General features: G+C 42.1%; 1 protein-coding gene across 5 annotated transcripts in view; it reads left to right on the top strand.

Moving 5' to 3' along the window:
• Positions 1 to 24,511, top strand: part of LOC140201103 (protein-tyrosine kinase 2-beta-like) — a 233,870-nt gene that overhangs the window by 153,306 nt on the left and 56,053 nt on the right. For all 5 annotated transcript variants that reach the window (XM_072264704.1, XM_072264701.1, XM_072264703.1 and 2 more), the window contains exons 10-13: positions 3,908 to 4,012; positions 7,009 to 7,126; positions 13,484 to 13,523; positions 18,233 to 18,294. In XM_072264704.1, coding sequence (XP_072120805.1) covers positions 3,908 to 4,012; positions 7,009 to 7,126; positions 13,484 to 13,523; positions 18,233 to 18,294 — 325 coding nt within the window. The remainder of the gene's footprint in view (positions 1 to 3,907; positions 4,013 to 7,008; positions 7,127 to 13,483; positions 13,524 to 18,232; positions 18,295 to 24,511) is intronic.

Below are 24,511 nucleotides of genomic sequence, written 5' to 3'. Positions count from 1 at the left end.
ACACCACTTCCCTACTAACAAGTATTTCGCTCAGTTCCTCCATCTCACTGGACCCTCTGTCCCCTACTATTTCTGGAAGATTATTTATGTCCTCCTTAGTGAAGACAGAACCAAAGTAATTATTCAATTGGTCTGCCATGTCCTTGCTCCCCATAATCAATTCACCTGTTTCTGTCTGTAGGGGACCTACATTTGCCTTTACCAGTCTTTTCCTTTTTACATACCTATAAAAGCTTTTACAGTCAGTTTTTATGTTCCCTGCCAGTTTTCTCTCATAATCTTTTTTCCCCTTCCTAATTAAGCCCTTTGTCCTCCTCTGCTGAACTCTGAATTTCTCCCAGTCCTCAGCTGAGCCATTTGGTTTCCTCTGAATGCTCTGGTTTCCTCCTACAGTCCAAAGACATTCCAGTTAGTAGGGTAATTGGTCATTGTAAATTGTCCTGTGATTAGACTCTGCTGGTTGTTGGGTGGTACAGCTCACTGGGCGAGAAGGACCTATTCTGAACCCTATTTTGAAATAAATAAATAATCTGAAAGCTGGTGCTGGAAAGTGATGTGCTAACCACTACGATACCATGATGCTACTTTTGTGTCTTCTGCAAAATTAGTAACTTGCTAATCCAGCCTCGTCCAATTTTATCTGGATCATTGGTATCCGGTTTCTCACAAGTAACAGCAGTCTCAGTACTGTTTGCTGATCGCTGACCTCCAGTCAGAATAACACCCCGACACCTCTGCACACTATCTTCTATTCTTCTTCTGAAGCCCATTGCCCCTACTGGGGCATAAGTTCACCAGAGTCCTCTGTTTGAGGGCAAGTCTTTCAAATTGTCCCCAGGTGTAACCCTTTGAATACCTTCTACACAAAAATCCTTCCTCTCCCAGGGATGAGGACTTTGGAGCTTCTGCTACCATTTCTTTGACTCTGGATTTTTACAGGATAGGTTTGCTAGCCCTATTCCCAACCCTCCTCCTTTTGCCATCCATAGTAGAGTTTCTGTCTTCTCTGGATCCAACCCACCAGTCTTATGGTGTTCTTCGTCATCTGGATCAGCCCACCAGGACGGACCTTGTCAAATGCTTTACAAAGGTTCACTAATCATCTTCATCATCTCCTTGAAAAACCCAGTCAAGTCTCAATTAAAAAACAGGGATGTAATGCTGAGGCTTTATAAGGCATTGGTCAGTCGGCTATTGATGTAATGTGAGCAGCCTGTTATCTAAGAAAAGATGTACTGGCATTGGAGAGCTTCCAGAGGAGGTTCAAGGTTGTTTAATGACAGTTCCAGTACACAAGTGTAAAGGAGAACAAAATAATGGTTACTCTGGATCCAAACATAATAAGGTAAAGAACACAATAATTAAAACACATTAAATATTAATTGCATAAGATATTTTATATATTGTACATAGATCGATTATCTCTCCATAAAGTGACGTTAGGCACAGAGGTGTCTGTACATAGAGTGACTGACAGGAAATGATAAAGCAGTGGTGGTTGGGGGTGTGGAGCGGTGGGTTACTGGGTGGAGGTGTTAATCAGCCTTACTGCTTGGGAAAGAAACTGTTTTTAAGTCCGGTGATCCTGGAGTGGATGCTACATAGACTCCTTCCTGATGGGTGTGGGACAAACAGTCCATGAGCAGGGTGGGTGGGATCCCTCATCATGTTACTGGCCCTGTTCCAGTACTGTTCTGTCAGTATGTCCTTGATGGTGGGTAACTGGTGCTGGGGATGTGTCGGACAGTTTTCTCTACCCGTTGTAAGAATTACTGTCCATTGCAGTGCAGCTTCCATACTGAGCAGTGATACAGCTTGTCAGGATGCACTGTACTGTGCATCTGTAGAAGGGTGCATAATCCAGACCTCTTCAGCCTTCCAAACGAAGGATGTTTCCTATAGTGGACAAGTCTAGGATCAGAGAACACAGAATAGAGGGACATCCATTTAGAACAGAGCTAAGGAGGAATTTCTTTAGCCAGAGGTAGGTGAATCTCTGCAATTCATTGCCACAGGCGGCTGTGGAGACCAAGTATTTAAAGGTGAGGTTGAGAGGTGCTTGATTAGTCAGGGTGTCAAAGGTTATGGGGGAAGGCAGGAGAATGGGGTTGAGAGGGATAATAAATCAGCCATGATAGAATGGCAAAGCAGACTCAACTTGATAGGCTGAATAGCCTGATTCTGCTCCTATATCTGATGAGTTTGTGTATGTGTGTGAGAGAGAGAATGAATGAGGAGTCAAGGGAAGAGAGGCAATTGTTCTTTTGAAAGAAAGAGTGAGTGGGTGAATCACAGGAAGAGAAAGAGGGGGATTGAGTCATGCAGAGAAAGAGAAAGGCAGTGAGTCAAAGAGAGAAAGACAGAGGCAGATGCTATTCAGTGATGCAGTGATTCAGAGAGAGAGAGAGAGAGGAGTGAATCATGGAGAATGAGTTGAGTGAATTCCACAGGAAGGGGGACTGAGAAATTGAACACAGCGAAGAATAGCCCAGGACTATGAATGGCACTACCACCAAATGTCTGTAGACGGTCTCCCCACAGGATTGTCTGTCCTGAACACATCTCTTGTTTTTTGCTTGGGCAGCACACTGGGTGTGTGGTCTGCTGGAGGGGGCTGGTGATCACAGGCGGCAACTCTGGTGGTCTACAGAGAGCCGTGGGAGGGGTGGAGAAGGGAAATCCTCTGATAATCCTGACCAAAAGCAACTGATCATCATGATCCCAGTGAGATCCCTTCATCTCCATCTCATTGTTAAACCCTGCTCTCTTTCTAACTGGGTTTTCTGTGAGTCAGATCACACAGAAAAGTTCCAATCAGAATCAGGTTTCTTACAAAGTCTTTTATGTTGTAAAGTTTGTTGTTTTGAGGCAGCAGAACAGTGCAAAGGTGTAAAATAACTCTAAATTACAGAATAATTAAATAGTACAAAATACAACGAATATTGAGGCAGTGTTCATGGGTTCATTGTCTGTTCAGTAGAGGTAATGAGGCTGTTCTTGAATTATTAAGTATGGATCTTCAAGCTCCTGCACCTCCTCCCTGATGGTTGTAAAGAGGGGAGGGCATGTCCAGCGAGGTGGGGTACTTGATGATGAATGCCATTTTCTTGAGGCGACATCTCCTGAAGGTGTCCTTGTTGATGGGGAGGGTTGTACCCATGATGGAGTTGGCTGAGTCCACAGCTCTCTACAGTCTCTTTACATCCTGTATGTTGACCCCTCAATACTCGATGGTGATGCAGTCAGAATGCTCTCCTCAGACTCAGTTGAAGTTAATAGATGTTGTGTGGCCTCTGACAAGGAAGGATATGTATATGATGGGTAGCAGGACACCACCAGTATCACTTCAGTTTATCCCGAACGGATGTGATCTGATAACTTCCCCATGGGAGTAATCCCTACTGTGTACTTGCCCAGGTAGAACCACATTGTGGGCTTCAGGGCCCCTTTCTATGATTAGATTAAATTACTTTTATTCGTCACATGGACACTGAGACTTGAAACACACGATGAAATATGTTGTTTGCATCAAAGAGTGACACCATTTGAGCATGTGCCAGAGGAAACCCACAAGTTCCGCCACACATTTTGGCACCAACATGGTATGCCCACAACTTCCTCACCCTTACCCATACGTCTTTGAAGAATTTCTTTGAACATCAAAGAAATCCGGAGCACCCGGAGGAAAATGACCCCATCACGAGGGAGAATGTACAAACTCCTTACAGGCAGCAGAGGAAATTGAACCCAGATGGATGACATTGTAGCGTGTTATGCTAACCACTACGCTACCATATTGCCCTCTATCCTGTGCAGCAGTACCCTGCCAGATGGTGACGATTAAAGTTTAAACTGTGTATTCCCCAAAGAGGAATGAAATGTTATCTTCTTCTTCGTTTGTGTACAGCCCATCAGTTTGGCCGAGTTCTTGCAGATTCTCTCCATCAAATCAGTTCATTCAGAGAACAGCCCAAAAGCTTTGCTTCAACTGGCGATCAGCGGGGCTTCCCAGGTAAGTTTTCTCCGTTACTACAGAGCCTCTCTCCACCAGAAATCAGAATCATGTCTATTATCACTGAAGTGACGTGAAATACTCTGTTATTTTGCGGCAGCAGTACAGTGCAATACGTAAAATTCTATAAATAGTGCACAAAGAAAGGATACCAATGTCGTGTTCATGGGCTCATGGACTGCTTGGTAATCTGATGGGAAGGAGCTACTTCTAAATGTTAAGTGTGAGTAATGCAAAGAGGATAAGTCCAAAATGATGAGGGTCCTGAATGATGGATGTTGCCTTCTTGAGGCATTGCATTTTGAAGATGTCCTCAACGGTGGGGAGGCTAGTGGCCATGATGGAGCTGGCTGTGTCTACAGCCCTCTGCAGCCTCTTGTGGTTCTGTGCATTGGAGCCTCCATATCAAACGAGTACGTAACCAGTTAGAATGCTTTCCATGTGGGGATGTGAAGGGCTTGCTCCATTTGGATTGTATTTAGTGGGAATGTGAAGGGAGTTGGTCTGCTGGGATTGGGTTTAGTGGGAATGTGAAGTGGTTGGTTCATTGGGATGTGGTTTTGGGAGATTTATTTGGTTTAGGGGTTGGTCCTTTAGGAATGGGTGTAGTGGGAATTTGAGGGGAATTGGTCTTTTGGAACTCTGCATTGTGAACTCTGCCTTTCTAGTGAGGAATCTATGACCAGAGAGCACAGCCTCCGAGGAATAGAATATAAAAGCAAGGATGTAGTCTGAGGCTTTACAAGACATTGGCGACACCGTACATGGTGTATTGTGAACAATCTTAGGCCCCTTGTCGAAGAAGAGATTTGCTGGCATTGGAGGCCGTCCAGAGGAGGTTCACAAGAGTAATGCCTGGAATGAAAGAATGAACATATGAGAAACATTTGATGGCTCTGGGTTTGTATTTACTGGAGATTAGATGAATGAGGGGGGATCTCATTGAAACATAATGAATATTGATAGGCATCGATAGAACAGACATGGAGCAGATGTTTCCTAGAGGAGAGGAGTCTAGGACCAGAGGGCACAGCCTCAGAATAGAGGGACTTCCATTTTGTGCAGAGATGAGGAAAAATGTTTTTAGCCAGAGGATGGTGAATCTGTGGAATTCATTGTGATGTCTACGGAAGCCTAATCGTTGAGTATACTTAGAGTATACTTAGTTGGTTAGTCAGAGCATCTAAGATTATGGGTAGTAGGCAGGAGAATAGGGTTGACAGGGATGATAAATCAGCTGTGATGGAATGGTGGAGCGGACTCGATGGGCTGAATGGCCTAATTCTGCTCCTCTAAATTACAGAATCATTACTCTGTTTGGTTGTGCTCTGTCTCATTAACTGTCTCATGGTCCACTGTAAAAATCAGGTTTATTATCACTGACATAGTCATGAAATGTGTTGTTTTCTGGCAGCAGTACATTGCAATGCATAACAATAAAAGCTATCAATTACAATCAATAGTGTTGTAGCGATCACTCGGTCCATGATGACAGCTCGTTTAACTCAACTGACGTCTTTATCGCAACAAACACAAATACAGACCAGGCACGATGACCCGAGGAAAGAACCCACTCAGTCAAGTGCAGACAGAGGAGGGGTTTATAACGCACCCAGTTACAGTCAGGGTGACGCACAAACTCACAAGTGAATACCGTAACTGTCTAACACAAGCTAAAATGTAACAATAAATGAACTTGAACATCCTACAAAAGCATTTTAACACAAAAACAATAAGTAGCGCTAGCCATTAGGAATGCTGGGGTGGGATATCATCCACGCCCCCTCTCTCTTTGGAGCCCCACTGTATAAATAAAAATAAATTAAGTACCAAAATTTGAAGAAAATAGTGTTCATGGATTCAGAAATCTGATGGTGGAGGCAAAGGAGCTGTTCCTAAAACATTGGTTGTGGCTTCAGGCTCCTGTACCACCTCCTTGATGTTAGCAATGAGAAGAGGGCATGCCCTTGGTGACAGAATCCTTAATGATGGATGCCACCTTTTTGAAGATGTCCTCGATGGTTTGAAGGCTAGTGCCCATGATGGAGCTGGCTGAGTTTACAACTTCCTGCAGCTTTTTCTGATTCTGTGCTATGGCCCCTTCATACCAGACTATGATGCAACCAGTCAGAATGCTCTCTATCATGTATTTCTTGAAATTTGTGAGTGTCTTTGGAGACAGAATCAGAATCAGGTTTATTATCACCGGCATGTGACGTGACATTTGTTTACTTAGCAGCAGCAGTTCAATGCAATACATAATCTAGCAGAGAGAGAGAAAAAAAATTATAATAAATAAAATAAAACATAATAAATAAACAAGTAAATCAATTATGTATATTGAATAGATTTTTAAAATAAATGCGCAAAAACAGAAATATTGTATATCAAAAAAAGTGAGGTAGTGTCCAAAGCTTCAAAGTCCATTTAGGAATCGGGACAAAGGAGAAGAACCTGTTCCTGAATCGCTGAGTGTGTGCCTTCAGGCTTCTGTATCTCCTACCCAATAGTAACAGTGAGAAAATGGCATGCCCTGGGTGCTGGAGATCTTTAATGATGGACACTGCCTTTCTGAGTGAAGTCTTCTCAAACTCTGAATTAAATATAGTCACAGTCGTGCCTTCTTTGCAATTGCATCAATGTGTTAGGACCAGGACTGATCTAGAGAGATGTTTTCACCTTTGAACTTGAAATTACTCACTGTTTGCACAGTTGACCACTGGATGAGGACTGGTGCATGTTCCCCCAATTTCCTGAAGTCCACAATCAATTCTTTGGTCTTGCTGACACTGAGTGCAAGGTTGTAGTTGCAGCACCACTCACCCAGCTGATCTATCTCACTCCAGATGCCAGTCACGGGGGCAAGCCACCCTGCCCGTCAGGGGTACTGGTATGACTGTCGCCCTTTCGAACAGGTGGAAACCTCTGAGTGCAGCAGTGAGAGACTGAAGTTCTCACGTTGCCAGTTGTCTCATACTCTCTTATGTTCAATGCAGCCCCTGACCATAACAACCGCTTCACTGGCGATGGCAGAGAACATGGCCAATCTAATTGATGGGTACTGTCAGCTGGAGAAAGGAACCACCAACTCCCTCATCACCAGGCCCAAGAGAGGTGAGTGATGGGGAATACAGTACAACATGGATACAGAACTTTTGGCCCACCCAGTTCATGCTGATCACAGTGCCCACTAGGGGACTGGCTGTGCTAGACTGGGTGTTGTGCAATGATCTGGAGGTGATAAGAGAATTTAAGGTTAAGGAACCCTTCGGGAACAGTGATCACAATATGATCAAGTTCACTTTGAAATTTGAGAAGTAGAAACTAAATATCAATGTGTCAGTATTTCAGTGGAATAAAGGAAATTACAGTGGCATGAGAGGAGAACTGGCCAAGGTTGACTGAAAAGGGACACTAGCAGGAAGGACAGCAGAGCAGAAATGGCTGGAGCTTCTGCAAAAAATGAGGGAAGTGAAAGACAGATAAATAACAAATAAGAAGAAATTTTCAAAGGGAAGAAGGACACTACTGTGCTGACAAGTGAAGTCAGAGCCAAAGTAAAAGCAAAAGAGAAGACATACAATGAAGCCAAAGCAAGTGGGAAGATAGAGGATTGGGAAGCTTTTAAAAACTTCAGAAGGAATCTAAGAAGGTCATTAGGAAGGAAAATATGAATTATGAAAGGAAGCTGGTGACTAATATCAAAGAAGATACCAGAAGCTTTTTTAAGTATATAAAAGGTAAAAGAGAGTTGAGGGTAGATGTTGGACCAATAGAAAATGACACTGGAGATATTGTAATGAGAGGCACAGAGATGGCAGAGGAACTGAATGTGTACTTTACATCAGTCTTCACAGTGGAAGACATCTGCAGTATACCGGACATTCAAGAGTGTCAGGGAAGTGAAGTATGTGCGGTGAAAATTACGACTGAGAAGGTGCTCAGGAAGCTTAATGGTCTGAAAGTGGATAAAGCTGCTGTTGAAGAAGTGTGGGAGGCAGCAGAAAGGAAACTATAGACCTGTTAGCCTGACATCAGTGGTTGTAAAGTTGTTGGAATCAATTGTTCGGGATGAGATTACGGAATACCTGGAGGCACATGACAAGATAGGCAAAAACCAGCTTGGTTCCTGAAAGGAAAACCCTGCCTGATTAACCTACTGTAATTTTTTGAGGAAATTGCAAGCAGAGTAGCCAAAGGAGATGATGTAGACGTGGTGTACTTGGATTTTCAGACGCCTTTGACAAGGTACCGCACATGAGGCAATTTAGCAAGATAAGAGCCCATGGAATTACAGGGAAGTTAGTAGCATGGGTGGAGCACTGGCTGATTGGCAGAAAACAGAGAGTGGGAATAAAGGGATCGCATTCTGGCTGGCTGCCAGCCAGTTACCAGTGGAGTTCCACAGGGGTCAATGTTGGGACCGCTGCTTTTAACCATGTATGTCAATGATTTGGACTATGGGATTAATGGATTTATGGTTAAATTTGCCGCTGATACAAAGATAGGTGGAAGAGCAGGTAGCGCTGAGGAAACAGAGAGCCTGCTGAGAGATTTAGATAGTTTAGGGGAATGGGCAAAGAAGTGGCAAATGAAATACAATGTTGGAAAGTATATGGTCATGCATTTTGGTTGAAGAAACAAACGGGCAGACTATTATTTAGATGGAGAGAGAATTCAAAACACAGAGATGCAAAGGGGCTTGGGAGTCCTTGTGCAGGATAACCTAAAGTTTAATCTCCAGGTTGAGTCGGTGGTGAAGAAGGTGAATGCAATGTTGGCATTCATTTCCAGAGGTATAGAATATAAGAGCAGGGATGTGATGTTGAGACTCTATAAGGCACACGTGAGACCACACTTGGAGTATTGTGCTCCTTAATTTCGAAAGGATATACTGACATTGCAGGGAGTTCAGAGAAGATTCATGAGAATTAATCCAGGAATGAAGGGTTACCATATGAGGTATATCTGTCAGCTCATGGGCTGTATTCCCTGGAGTTCAGGATAATGAAGGGGGATCTCATAGAAACATTCTGAATGTTAAAAGGCCTGAACAGATTAGATATGGTGAAGTTATTTCCCATGGGAGGGAGTCCAGGACTAGAGGGCATGACTTCAGGGTTGTAGGACGTCCATTTAGAACAGAGATGTGGAGAAATTACTTTAGTCAGAGTGTGGTAAATCTGTGGAATTTGTTGCCACAAGTAGCTGTGGAGGCCAAGTCATTTACTGCAGAGATAGACAGGTTCTTGATTAGCCAGGGCATCAAAGGGTATGGGGCGAAGGCAGAGGAGTGGGGATGACTGGAAGAATTGGATCTGCCATGATTGAATGGCAGAGCAGACTCAATGGGCTGAATGGCCTATTTCTGCTCCTATAACTTATGGTCCTATGGTCTTATGGTGAGAGGGTTGGGGGGTGTATTTGGTATTGGTTAATATGATGGAAAACATACAAGGTGTCTTTGACAGATAGGCAAGTTAGTTCGAAGGTACATAGAACATAGAATAGTACAGCACAGTACAGGCCCTTCGGCCCACAATGTTGTGCCGACCCTCAACCCCTGCCTCCCATATAAGCCCCCACCTTAAATTCCTCCATATCCCTGTCTAGTATTCTCTTAAATTTCACTAGTGTATCTGCCTCCACCACTGACTCAGGCAATACATTCCACGCACCAACCACTCTCTGAGTAAAAAATCTTCCTCTAATATCCCCCTTGAACTTCCCATCCCTTACCTTAGAGCCACGTCCTCTTGTATTGAGCAGTGGTGCCCTGGGGAAGAGGCGCTGGCTCTCCACTCTATCTATTCCTCTTGTACACCTCTATCATGTCTCCTCTCATCCTTCTTCTCTCCAAAGAGTAAAGCCCTAGCTCCCTTAATCTCTGATCATAATGCATACTTTCTAAACCAGGCAGCATCCTGGTAAATCTCCTCTGTACCCTTTCTAATGCTTTCACATCCTTCCTGTAGTGAGGCGACCAGAACTGGACACAGTACTCCAATTGTGGCCTAACCAGAATTTTATAGAGCTGCATCATTATCTCGTGACTCTTAAACTCTATCCCTTGACTTATGAAAGCTAACACCCCATAAGCTTTCTTAACTACCCTATCTACTTGTGAGGCAACTTTTAGGGATCTATGGACATGTACCCCCAGATCCCTTTGCTCCTCCACACTACCAAGTATCCTGCCTTTTACTTTGTACTCTGCCTTGGAGTTTGTCCTTCCAAAGTGTACCACCTCACACTTCTCCGGGTTGAACTCCATCTGCCACTTCTCAGCCCACTTCTGCATCCCGTCAATGTCTCTCTGCAATCTTTGACAATCCTCTACACTATCTACAGCACCACCAACCTTTGTGTCGTCTGCAAACTTGCCAACCCACCCTTCTACCCCCACATCCAGGTCGTTAATAAAAATCACGAAAAGTAGAGGTCCCAGAACAGATCCTTGTGGAACACCACTAGTCACAACTCTCCAGTCTGAATGTACACCCTCCACCACAACCCTCTGCCTTCTGCAGGCAAGCCAATTCTGAATCCACTAGCCAAACTTCCCTGGATCCCATGCCTTCTAACTTTCTGAATAAGCCTACCGTGTGGAACCTTGTCAAATGCCTTACTAAAATCTATATAGATCACATCCACTGCACTAGCCTCATCTATATGCCTGGTCACCTCCTTAAAGAACTCTATCAGACTTGTTAGATATGATCTGCCTTTCACAAAGCCATGCTGACTGTCCCTGATCAGACTATGATTCTCTAAATGCCTGTAAATCCTATCTCTAAGAATCTTTTCCAACAGCTTTCCCACCACAGACGTAAAGCTCACTGGTCTATAATTACCCAGAATATCCCTACTACCTTTTTTGAACAAGGGGACAACATTCGCCTCCCTCCAATCCTCTGGTACCATTCCCGTAGACAACAAGGACATAAAGGTCCTATCCAGAGGCTCAGCAATCTCTTCCCTTGCCTCGTGGAGCAGCCTGGGGAATATTCCGTCAGGCCCCGGGGACCTATCCATCCTAATGTATTTTAACCACTCCCTTAATATCAACATGGTCCAGAACATCAACTCACTCATATTGTCCTCACCATCATCAAGTTCCCTCTCATTGGTGAATACCGAAGAGATGTATTCATTGAGGATCTCGTTCACTTCCACAGCCTCCAGGCACATCTTCCCACCTTTATCTCTAATTGGTCCTACCTTCACTCCTGTTATCCTTTTGTTCATCACATAATTGAAGACTGCCTTGGGGTTTTCCTTTACCCTACTCGCCAAGGCCTTCTCATGCCCCCTTCTTGCTCTTCTCAGCCCCCTCTTAAGCTCCTTTCTTACTACCCTATATTCCTCAATAGACCCATCTGATCCTTGCTTCCTAAACCTCACGTATGCTGCCTTCTTCCACCTGACTAGATTCTCCACCTCACTTGTCACCCATGGTTCCTTCACCCTACCATTCTTTATCTTCCTCTCCGGGACAAATTTATCCCTAACATCCTGCAAGAGATCTCTAAACATGGACCACATGTCCATAGTACATTTCCCTGCAAAAACATCATCCCAATTCACACCCGCAAGTTCTAGCCTTATAGCCTCATAATTTGCCCTTCTTAAAAATTAAAAATTTTCCTCTCCTCTCGGATTCTATCCTTTTCCATGATAATGCTAAAGGCCAGGGAGCGGTGGTCACTGTCCCCCCAGATGCTCACCCACTGAGAGATCTGTGACCTGACCCGGTTCATCACCTAGTACTAGATCTAGTATGGCATTCCCCCTAGTCCGCCTGTCCACATACTGTGACAGGAACCTGTCCTGGACATACTTAACAAACTCTGCCCCATCTAAACCCTTGGAACTAATCAGGTGCCAATCAATATTAGGGAAGTTAAAGTCACCCATGATAACAACCCTGTTATTTTTGCACCCTTCCAAAATCTGCCTCCCAATTTGCTCCTCAGTATCTCTGCTGCTACCAGGGGGCCTATAGAATACCCCCAGTAGAGTAACTGCTCTCTTCCTGTTCCTGACTTCCACCCATACTGACTCAAAAGAGGATCATTAGCTGTAATAGTATCCCTGACCAGTAATGCCACCCTTCCTCCCCTTTTTCCGCCCTCTCTATCCCTTTTAAAGCACTGAAATCCAGGAATATTGAGAATCCATTCCTGCCCTGGTGCCAGACAAGTCTCTGTAATGGCCACTACATCATAATTCCATGTGTGTATCCAAGCTCTCAGTTTATCACCTTTGTTCCTGATGCTTCTTGCATTGAAGTACACGCACTTTAGCCGTTCTACCTTCCTACCTTTACACCCTTTATTCTGCTTCTCTTTCCTCAAAGCCTCTCTATATGTTAGTTCTGGCTTTAATGTTAGATTTGTTACAGGTACCACCTTCCCCAGAGGAGATCCCAATGATCTAAAAATCGAAAACCCTGCTCCCTACACCAACTCCTCAGTCACGCATTCAACGGCCATCTCCTCCAATTCTTACCATCACTGTCACGTAGCATTGGTAGCAATCCTGAGAACGCCACCCTTGAGGTCCTGTTCTTCAGCCTTCTGCCTAATTCCCGAAACTCACACTTCAGGACCTCAAGCAACACACGTCAAAGTTGCTGGTGAACGCAGCAGTCTAGGCAGCATCTCTAGGAGGAGGTACAGTCGACATTTCGGGCCGAGACCCTTCGTCAGCCCACACTTCAGGACCTCATCCCTCTTCCTGCCCATGTCCGTTGGTACCAACATGTATCACGACTTCTGTTTGCTTTCTCTCTCATACCAGGATGTCGTGCACCTGGTCAGAGATATCCCAGACCCTGGCACCCAGGAGATAGGTTGGCGGACACAAATATAGCGGAGTTGTTGATGAGAGTTCTGGGTGTGCACAGGAATGTTCAGAAATTGGACATTGTGTAGGCAGACGGGATTGGTTTCATTAGCTTGGTCCAGTATGGTGGGCTGAAGGTCTCTTCCTATACTGTACCGTTCTGTTCTCTGTGTTGTGGGTCAAAGGTCGATGCCGACAGCCACTGTCTCAGAATCAGGTTCATTATCACTGGCGTACACTGTGTCGTGAAATCTGTTGTTTTGCAGCAGCAGTACAGAGAAAGATTGCTATAAGAAATATGTAAACAATAATTAAGCAGCACAAAAGGCAAGCAAATCGTGGGGTAGTGTTCATGGGTTCGGTGTCTGTAAAGAAATCAGATAGCACAGGAGAGGCTGTTCAAACATTGACTGTACACACTCAGACAAGCATCTTCTGGATCTGAGAGAGAGAGAGAGGTCATCTTTCATTCCCAAACTTTCCAAATCCACTTTGCAGTTACCACAGACACCTAGTGCAGTCCTGGGCTGGCTGGTGTGTTGGGGAGCTCAGGTAGCCTGGCAGTGAGGTGACTCTGGCGAGGTTTCCTGCATTAACGATGTCACCATTACTCTGTTCCTGCAGATCTGGTTATGAAAGAGAAGCTTCCCGATCTTCCCGACAGGTACGTGAGCACACTCCTTCCGTCCGGGGCTCACGAGAGAGCTATCACCGTTCAGCTCGGGGCCCAGCAGCGGTTATGTACGGCTATTATCTGAGGGCACTCCACAGGAATTCATAGAGCACCACAACACAGAAACAGGCCTTCCAGCCCGTCTAATCCAACTATCCCATCATCCCACACCAGGACCACAGCCCTTCATACCCCTCCCGTCCTTGTTTCTGGGGGAAGTTTGGGAGGCACGTCTCAAAGATGATGAAGTGTTCTAGAGGAAGGCTGAGGCAACCATGACTGATGAGGGAAGTCAAAGGAGAGGAAATAAAATAGAGCCAAAATTAGTGGGACGTTGGAGGATTGGAAAGTCAACAGAAGACAACTAAAAGCCCATAAGGAGAGAAAGATAAAATATAAAGCCAGCCAATAAAAAGTTTAAAACAGAAGCAAGAGTAGATGTCAGACCGCTGGAAAATGATGCTGGAGAGATCGTAATAGGGGAACAGGGAAATGGCGGACAAACTGAATAGGTATATTAAAACCATAAGACCATAGGTTATAGAAGCAGAAATAGGCCATTTGGCCCATCAAGTCTACTCTGCCAGTTTATCATGGCTGATCCAATTTTCCTCTCAGCCACAATCTCCTGCCTTATCTCCATTTCCCTTCATTCCCTGACTAATCAAGAATCGATCAGCCTCTGCCTTAAATATAGCCAATATCTTGACCTCCACAGCTAACTGTGGCAACATTTTCCACAGATTCACCGCTCTCTGGCTAAAGAAATTCTTCCCCGTCTCCGTTCTAAGAGGATGTCCCTCTATTCTGAGGCTGTGTCCTCTGGTCTTAGAGTTTCCACCATAGGAAGCATCCTCTCCACATCCACTGTACTGAGGCATTTCAATATTCGATAGCTTTCAATGAGGTCACCCGTCATTCATCAGCTTTCACTGTAGAATTCACAAGCAGTATGCTGGAAGTCCGAGAGTATCGGGGGCAGAAGTGAGTGTAGTTGGTATTACTAAGGAGAAGGTGCCTGGGAAACTGAAAAGTCTGAAGGTCGATAAGTCACCTGGACCAGACAGTGTACACCCCAGGGTTCTGAAGGAGGTGGCTAAAGAGATTGTGGAGACATTAGTAATGATCTTTCAAGAATCATAAGTTTCTGGAATGGTTCCAGAGGATTGGAAAATTGCAGATGTCACTCCACTATTCAAGAAGAGAAGGAGGCAGAAAAAGGGAAATTATAGGCCAGTTAGCCTATGGTTGGAAAGATAACAGGCAGGATAGACAAAGGAAAGTCAGTGGTTGTTGTGTACTTGGATTTTCAGAAAGCCTTGAACAAGATGTCACACATGAGGCTGCCTAACAAGTTAAGAGCCCATGGTATTACAGGAAGGATACTATCTCCTATGTCTTATCCAAACTTCTGTTAAATGTTGAAGTCGACCCTGCACCCACCAATTGTGCAGGCAGCTCATTCCCCACTCTTACCACTCTCTGAGTGGAGAATTTCCCCTCAGGGTTCTCCCTTAAATATTTCACCTTTCACCTTCAACCTCTGACCTCTGGTTCCAGTCTCACCCAGCCTGCTTGCATTTGCCTTACCTACACTCTCATGTAAACGATTTGAATGCGAATGTACCATGCGTGGCTGGGTTGCTGATGACACTAAACTAGGGAGTATTGTTGGCAGTGAACCTGATTGTACAGAGATCTTGATCAGTTAGGGAGAAGGGCTGAGGAATGGTAAATGGATTTCAGCTTAGATAACTGTGTGGTGATGCATTTTGGACAGTTACACCTGGTTAGGACTTATCCAGTGAATGGCGGGCGAGTGTCACGAAACGTGTGAGCCTGGGAGTACAAGTGCACAGCTCAGTGACAACTAGACACGATGATGCAGTTGTTCAGCACACTGGCCTTCATCGGTCAGGGCGTCAAGTTTAGGAGTAAGGGCATTATGTTGCAGTTATACAAAGCCATTGGTGAGGCCACATTTAGAGAACTATGTGTAGTTTTGTCCATGTTTTACAAGCTAGACAAGGAATGCTGCACTCACAACATGCTGGAGGAACTCAGCAGGTCGGGCAGCATCCGTGGAAATGATCAGTCAACATTTCGGGCCGGAACTCTTCGTCAAGACAAGGAATGCTGCCTGGACTAGAGTGTCTGATTGGCAGGAGAGAGGTAGCTACCACCCCCGATGAAGGTTTTCCACCTGAAACGTCAACTGTTTACTCTTTTCCATAGATGCTGTCTGGTCTGCTGAGTTCCTCCAGCACTTTGTGTGTGTCCATTTATTTCCACTCTTTCCTCCTGACAATCAGCCAATGCTCTATGTGTGCTAGTGTTTTTCCTGTAATACCATGGTTCTTAACTGTTAAGTAGCCACATGTGTGTTACCTTGTCAAAGGCTGTCTGAAAATCCAAGTACACAACAACAATTCTTTGTCTATCCTGCTTGTTATTTCTTGAAAGAATTTCACCAGATTTGTCAGGCCAGGTTTTCCCTAGAGAAATCTATGCTGACTATACTTATTTTATCATGTGCCTCTATGTAGCCTGAAACCACATTCTCAACATCTTCCCAACCACTGAGGTCTAACTAACTGGCCTTTAATTTCCTTTCTTCTGCCTCTCTCCCTTCTTGAAGAGTGGAGTGACATCTGCGATCTTCCACTCTTCTGGAACCATTCGAGAATCTAGTGGATCATTACTAATGTCTCCACAATCTCCTCAGCCACCTCTTTCAGAATCCTGGGGTGTACACTATCTGGTCCAGGTGACTGATCTATCTTCAGACCTTTCAGTTTCCCAAGAACCTTCTCCCTAGTAATGGCAACTTCACACGCATCTGCCCCCGACGATCTTGAACTTCCGACATATTGCTAGTGTCTTCCACAGTGAAGATAGATGCAAAATACTTATTCAGTTTGTCTGCCATTTACTTGTCCCCCTCTCCAACATCATTTTCTAGCGGTCTGATATCTGCTCTTGCCTCTCTTATGCTTTAGGTATCTAAAGAAACTTTTGATATCCTCTTTAATATTATTTGCTAGCTTACTTTTGTATTCCATCTTTTCCTTCTTAAAGACTTTTAGTTGCTTTCTGTTGCTTTTTGAAAGGTTCCTAAAACTCTAATTTTTCCCAATTATTTTTGCTCTATTATATGCCCTTTCTTTGGTTTTTATGTGGCTTTGACTTCTCTTGTTAGCCACAGTTGTGTCATCTTGCCTTTAGAATATTTCTTCCTCTTTGGGTTGTATATATCTTGTGACTTCCGAATTGCTCCCAGAAATTCCAGCCATTGCTGCTTGAACTTGGTATTGGCCATTTCTGCCTTGGGAAAAAGATGCTGGCTGTCCACTTCATCTAACCTCATCTATGCCACTCATAATCTTATACACCTCTACCAAGTCACCTCTGATCCTCCTCTACTCCAAAGAGCAAAGCCGTAGCTTAGTCAGCCTATTCTCATAATCCAGGCAGTTTCCTAGTAAATCTCCTCTGCACCTTCCATAAAGCTTCCACATCCTTCCTATAATGAGTTGTCCGGAACTGAATGCAAAATTCCAAGTGCGGTCCAATCAGGATTTTACAGAGCTGCAACATTATCTCACAGTTCTTGAACTAACAAAGGTCAACACACCATGCACCTTCCAGACCACCCAGTCAAGTTGCATGTAACTTTGTGGTAACTATGTATGTGGACCCCAAGATCTCTCTGCTCCTCCACACTGTTAAGAATCCTGCCATTAACCCCATACTCTGCCATCTTCCAAAGTGAATCACTTCACATTTTTCTGGATTTAACTCCATCCGTCACTTCTCAGCCCAGCTCTGCATCCTTTCAATGTCCCATTGAAACCGACCTACACTGTCCACAACATCTCCAACTTTCGCATCATCTGCAAACTTGCTAAACCACCCTTCCACTTTCTCATCATCAAAGTCTTTTATACAAATCACAAAGAGCAGTGGATTCAGAACAGATTCCTGTAGAACACCACTGGTCACTGACTACCAGGCAGAATATGCTCCATCTAGTGCCTTTGATGGGCAAGCTAATTCCATATCTACAGAGTCGAATATCTCTGGATTCCATGCTTCCTGACTTCTGAAATGAGCCTTCAAGGGGGAACATGATTAAACGCTGTAGTAAAATCCATCTACAACTGCTCCACCTTCATCAACGTGCTTTGTCACATCCCCAAGGAGTTCAATCAGACTCATGAGGAATCACCTCACAAAGCCTTGCTGACTATCCTTAATTAGACTATGCTTCTCCAAATGTTCATAATCCCTGCCTCCAAGAATCTCTAATAATTTACCTTCCACTGAAGTAAAACTCACGTGTTTATAAATCACTGGCTTATCTCTACTCCCTTTGTGAACAAAGCAATAATATTTGCCACATACAATCATCTGGTACTACTCCTATGGCCAGTAGGATCCAAAGATCATCGCCAAAGGCACAGCAATCTCTTCCTTCACTTCCTGTAATAACTTGGGGTATATCCCATCTGTCCTAATTTTTTTCAAAGATTCTAGCAATTAGGCTTGTGAGGCCCAACCTGCCTCACACAAAGCCATGCCAACTGACACTTCTCAAAATGCTCGTAAATCCTGTCTCTCCGAATCCTCTCCCATAGTTGTACAGTCCTGTGTTATACAGGCCTTCGTTGCTAAGCAACCCTGTTACTCCTTTGTTTTAGGCCCAGGCCGGAAGTGAAAGTAGCTGAGGAACGGCAATCTATATTGTCACGGAACAGCATGGGTGAGTCACACCAGTGGATCTGGGGCATGTAGGCACAGACAGAGCTTTGGTATTGGGGTCAGAACAGTGGCAGGGATGGTGGTTGATGGGGAAGGAGAACAACAGGGATGTTGTTTTGTCAGGAAATGAAGCAGCCTTTGCAACTCCCGCTGATTTGGGCTTCCTGCAAGGGGCTCACTCGTTGGCAGTTGGGGTCAGAGGTGGGCGCGGTGGTATCGGCTGTGGAAATGTTCTTTGAACTGGACATGAGTGGGAACTGAGTCTCACCTTCCCCATCTCAGCACAGTTCAATGACTCCCATCTCACCTCAGCACTTGATGACCACACACCTCACCCTGAGGGTTTTCTCATTTCATTTTTAAATCTTTTTATTAATATAATCTTCTACAGCTATAAAATACAGAGATTCAGCAAATTAATAAAGCTGAAAAAAACCATATATATGCTAATGAAAAAAAATTATAAAAGAAAAAGAAGGAAAAAAGAGAACCCCAGCTAACTAAAAAACCCCACTAACTATAAAACAAAAAAAAGAGGGGGAAAAGACCCATTAGGAACCAATTCCCAGAGTGATACAGTTTACAATCATTTATATATATAAGAAAAGAAAAAGAAAACAACAACCACCAAATCACATTTATATAACATAAAATTGGAAGGAAACCATGTAAATTGATTCAAATTAAATGATAATATTTGGCAAAAGAGTCCCATCTTCTCTCAAAATCAAATCGGGGGTCAAAAGTTTATTAATTTTTTCCAAACTAAGACATAACATTACTTGGGAAAACCATTGAATTAGTGTAGGAGCAGAGGTATCTTTCCACTTCAATAAAATAGCCCTTTTTGCCAACAATGTAACGAATGCAATTACATGTTGGTTTGAAAATGAAATACCCTGAATGTGATGCGGAACTATTCCAAATAGAACAGTAAATGTATTAGGTTGTAAATTAATTTTCAATGCTTTCGAAATTGTAGAAAATAAAGATTTCCAAAAAGATTTCAACGAGGGACTTGACCAGAACATATGTGACAAAGTAGCTACTTCATTTTTGCACCTATCACAGTAATTATCTATATTAGAAAATATTTTGGATAGTCTCTCCTTTGTCAAATAATAGTGATGAACAATTTTAAACTGAATTAAACAATGATTGGCACATATCGAAGAAGAATTAACCATTTTCAAAACTCGCGACCAGTCTTCATTAACAAAAGTCGTATTAAGTTCACCCTGCCAATCTTGTTTAATCTTTAGTGAGAGGTTATCTTTTTGTAGTAAAAATAAATTATAAATTCTACCAATGGAACCTCTCACTAAGGGATTCATATTCAAAATAGTGCCCAACAAATCAGATTCTTGCATATATGGAAACGTAGAAACATATTTTTGTAAAAAAATGTCTGACCTGTAAATATTGCAAGAAATGTGTGTGTGAGAGAGAGAATATTAACTCTTCAAAATACATCAATCGACCATCGGTAAATAAATCTGCAAAAGAACAAATCCCCTTATTTCTCCATAAAAGAAAAATGGGATCAGTAATTGAAGGTTTAAATAGCAAATTTCAAAATACAGGACTAGACAATTTAAATTGTTTGAAATTAAAAAAGTTGCGAAACTGAAACCAAATCCGTAAGGACTGTTTAATAACAGGGTAGAAATTTAAGTTAGAGATTTTAGCAAGTTGTAAAGGTAATGGAGCTCCTAATAATGAAGTTAAATAAAATTGATTAATAGCTTTAAATTCCAAATCAATCCAGGCTGGTTTTTGGTTCTTATTGAACCAATATAACCAAAAACATAATTGTTGAATATTAACTGCCCAATAATACAATCTTAAATTAGGTAGCGCGAGTCCACCATCTTTTTTAGATTTTTGTAAATGAAACTTATTAACTCTTGGTTTTTTATTATTCCAAATAAAGGACGAAATAGTAGAATCAATTTAATCAAAAAATTGTTTGGTTAGAAAGATAGGTATATTTTGAAAAATATATAAAAATCTAGGTAAAATCATCATTTTCACAGCATGAATACGACCTATTAAAGAAAGTGTAAGAGGATTCCATCCAGAAAATAATTGTTTCATAGAGTCCGATAAAGGAACTACATTAGCTTTATAAAGATTTTTATTTTTTTTGTTATGATAATACCCAAATATTTAAAAGGGTTCACAATTCTAAATGGAATATCCTTATATATCAAAACAGGAACATTTAAAGGGAACAGTTCACTTTTACTTAAGTTTATATCCTGAAAATTTTCCAGAATCATTCAATAATTCCAAAAGATTAGGAATAGATTCTTCAGGATTCGAGATATAAACCAAAAGATCATCTGCATAAAGAGAGATCTTATGTATGGTCCCATTTGTAGAGATACCATGAATATTTTTAGCTTCACGGATTGTTATAGCCAAAGGCTCCAGTGCGAGATTAAATAATAAAAGACTTAATGGACACCCTTGTTGAGTAACATAGAAACATAGAAACATAGAAAATAGGTGCAGGAGTAGGCCATTCGGCCCTTCGAGCCTGCACCGCCATCAGTATGATCATGGCTGATCATCCAACTCAGAACCCTGTACCTGCCTTCCCTCCATACCCCCTGATCCCTTTAGCCACAAGGGCCATATCTAACTCCCTCTTAAATATAGCCAATGAACTGGCCTCAACTGCTTCCTGTGGCAGAGAATTCCACAGATTCACCACTCTCTGTGTGAAGAAGTTTTTCCTAATCTCGGTCCAAAAAGGCTTCCCCTTTATCCTCAAACTGTGACCCCTCATTCTGGACTTCCCCAACAACGGGAACAATCTTCCTGCATCTAGCCTGTCCAATCCCTTTAGGATTTTATACGTTTCAATCAGATCCCCCCTCAATCTTCTAAATTCCAACGAGTACAAGCCCAGTTCATCCAGTCTTTCATCATATGAAAGTCCTGCCATCCCAGGAATCAATCTGGTGAACCTTCTTTGTACTCCCTCTATGGCAAGGATGTCTTTCCTCAGATTAGGGGACCAAAACTGCACACAATCCTCCAGGTGTGGTCTCACCAAGGCCTTGTACAACTGCAGTAGTACCTCCCTGCTCCTGTACTTGAATCCTCTCGCTATAAATGCCAGAGTACCTCGTGAAAGTAAAAAAAAAAGGGAGACCTAAGATTATTAGTAATGACGGTAGTGATAGGGTTCTTATAGATCATTTGAATCCACTTATTAAAATTATTACCAAAGCCAAATTTCTCTAATACATTAAACAAATAAGTCCATTCAACTCTATCAAATGCCTTTTCTGCATCCAGAGAAATACCACACTGGGGTGTTTTGGATAATGGTGAATATATAATATTCATCAATCTCCGAACATTAGAAAAAGAGTAACAGCCTCTAATAAAGCCTGCTTGATCCATAGAGATCAGTTTAGATAAAATGTTTTCCAAACGGTTAGCCATTATCTTGGAAAGAATTTTAGCATCCACATTTAATAACAAAATAGGTCTATAAGATGAGCATTCAGTAGGATCTTTATCTTTCTTAACGATTAAAGAAACAGAAGCTTCATAAAAAGAAGAAGGTAAATTGCCTTTCTCAAAAGATTCATGAAATATTACCAAAAGGTATGGAGAAAGTAATTTTTCAATTTTTTTGTAAAATCGTACCGAATAACCACCAAGTCCAGGAGCTTTACCTGATTGCATTGACCATATAGCTTTCTGCATTCATGCTCAACAATTGGAGCATCCAGGGTCTGTTGATCTTCAGCAGTAATTTGAGGAAATTTAATCTTATATAAAAAACCTTCATTTTAGAGGGCTCTGCTGGAAACTGAGATTTATAGAGATCGGAATAAAAATCCTGAAAGATATTATTAATATTATCATAATTATTTACTATATCTCCATTATCTTTACGAATCTTTAAAATTTGTCTTTTAGCTTTAGCAGCCCTTAATTGGGAAGCTAAGAGCCTATTATTTTTATCCCCAAAAATATAAAACTGACTTTTTAATTTAAGCAAATATCCTTCAATAGGATAAGTTAATGATAAATTATATTGTGATTGTAGTTCCACTCTTCTTTTAAACAATTCAACGTTTGGAAAGATTGCGATGAGATTATCTAATTCTTTAATTTGTTTAGCAATTTTATCTAATTCTATTTTTGTCTGTTTCTTCTACTTAGCTAAATAAGAAATAATCTGACCACGTAAATAAACTTTTAACGTATCCCAAATTATTAACTTTGAGACGTTTCCTGTATTATTAAAGAGAAAAAACTCTTTTACCTGAGTTTCAATAAACTCAACAAAATCTGAACTTTGTAACAAATGTTCTGAAAAACGCCAAGGTGGTCTTGTAGAAACAACATCTTTCAAATCAAATATTAAGTTTAAAGGAGCATGATCAGAAATAACAATTGCATGGTATTCACATTTCTGAACATTAAGTAAAAGTCAAGGGTTGGCTATAAAATAGTCGATTCTTGAATATTTATTATGAACATGTGAAAAAAAGGAATATTCTCTGTCAGCAGGATGCATGTGCCTCCAGACTTCAATTAAACCATAATCAATTAAAATGGAATTAATAAGTGATGCAGAGCGATTAGGGAGTTGATGTCTAGATGATGATCTATCTAATAGGGGATTCAAGCAAATATTAAAATCTCCACCCATTACTAATGTATATTCATTTAAATCAGGTAATAGAGCAAAAATATTTTTAAAAAATGAAGGATCATCTGTATTTGGTCCATATAGTCATAGTCATACTTTATTGATCCCGGGGGAAATTTGTTTTAGTTACAGTTGCACCATAAATAATAAATAGTAATAGAACCATAAATAGTTAAATAGTAATATGTAAATTATGCCAGTAAATTATGAAATAAGTCCAGGACCAGCCTATTGGCTCAGGGTGTCTGACCCTCCAAGGGAAGAGTTGTAAAGTTTGATGGCCACAGGCAGGAATGACTTCCTAGGACACTCTGTGCTGCATCTCGGTGGGATGAATCTCTGGCTGAATGTACTCCTGTGCCCACCCAGTACATTATGTAGTGGATAGGAGACATTGTCCAAGATGGCATGCAATTTAGACAGCATCCTCTTTTCAGACACCGCCATGAGAGAGTCCAGTTCCATCCCCACAACATCACTCGTCTTACGGATGAGTTTGTTGATTCTGTTGGTGTCTGCTACCCTCAGCCTGCTGCCCCAGCACACAACAGCAAACATGATAGCACTGGCCACCACAGACTCGTAGAACATCCTCAGCATCGTCCGGCAGATGTTAAAGGACCTCAGTCTCCTCGGGAAATAGAGACGGCTCTGACCCTTCTTGTAGACAGCCTCAGTGTTCTTTGACCAGTCCAGTTTATTGTCAATATGTATCCCCAGGTATTTGTAATCCTTCACCATGTCCATACTGACCCCCTGGATGGAAATAGGGGTCATCGGTACCTTAGCTCTCCTCAGGTCTACCACCAGCTCCTTAGTCTTTTTCACATTAAGCTGCAGATAATTCTGCTCACACCATGTGACAAAGTTTCCTACCGTAGCCCTGTACTCAGCCTCATCTCCCTTGCTGATGCATCCAACTATGGCAGAGTCATCCGAAAACTTCTGAAGATGACAAGACTCTGTGCAGTAGTTGAAGTCTGAGGTGTAAATGGTGAAGAGAAAGGGAGACAAGACAGTCCTCTGTGGAGCCCCCATATTAACCAAAACCATTTTCTTATTGTAAATGGTTCCTTTAACAATCAAAAATTTACCATTAATATCAGATATAATATCCTCTTGATTAAAGGGAATATTGGAATCAATAAAAATGGAAACACCCCTAATCTTACTTTGAGAGTTTGTGTGAATCTGAGGGTCCTTCCGAAATTTAAAAAATCGATTGTTATCACATAACCTGACATGTGTCTCTTATAGAAAATTATATCAGGTTGGAATCAATTAATAATTTTAAATTTTTTCTTACGCTTAATAGGATGATTCCAACCACGGACATTCCAACTTAAAACATTTAACTGTTTAACCAACATCATGAAACTTTATATCTGAAGAAAACAATTAAAGACATGTCAGGATAAACAAATTTTAAATGGTGGTAATAAACACACAGATAATAATTTGTATACGCTCCAGAATTCCATAATGGGAATAAAAAATAGAAATGAGAAAAAAAACCCACCCAACCTACAAAGCCCAG

Source organism: Mobula birostris, chromosome 8 (genome assembly GCF_030028105.1).
Source record: "Mobula birostris isolate sMobBir1 chromosome 8, sMobBir1.hap1, whole genome shotgun sequence".
Lineage (NCBI taxonomy): Eukaryota > Metazoa > Chordata > Chondrichthyes > Myliobatiformes > Myliobatidae > Mobula > Mobula birostris.
The sequence above is the reverse complement of the archived record's forward strand: the minus strand, read 5'-3'. Positions and strand labels throughout refer to the sequence as shown.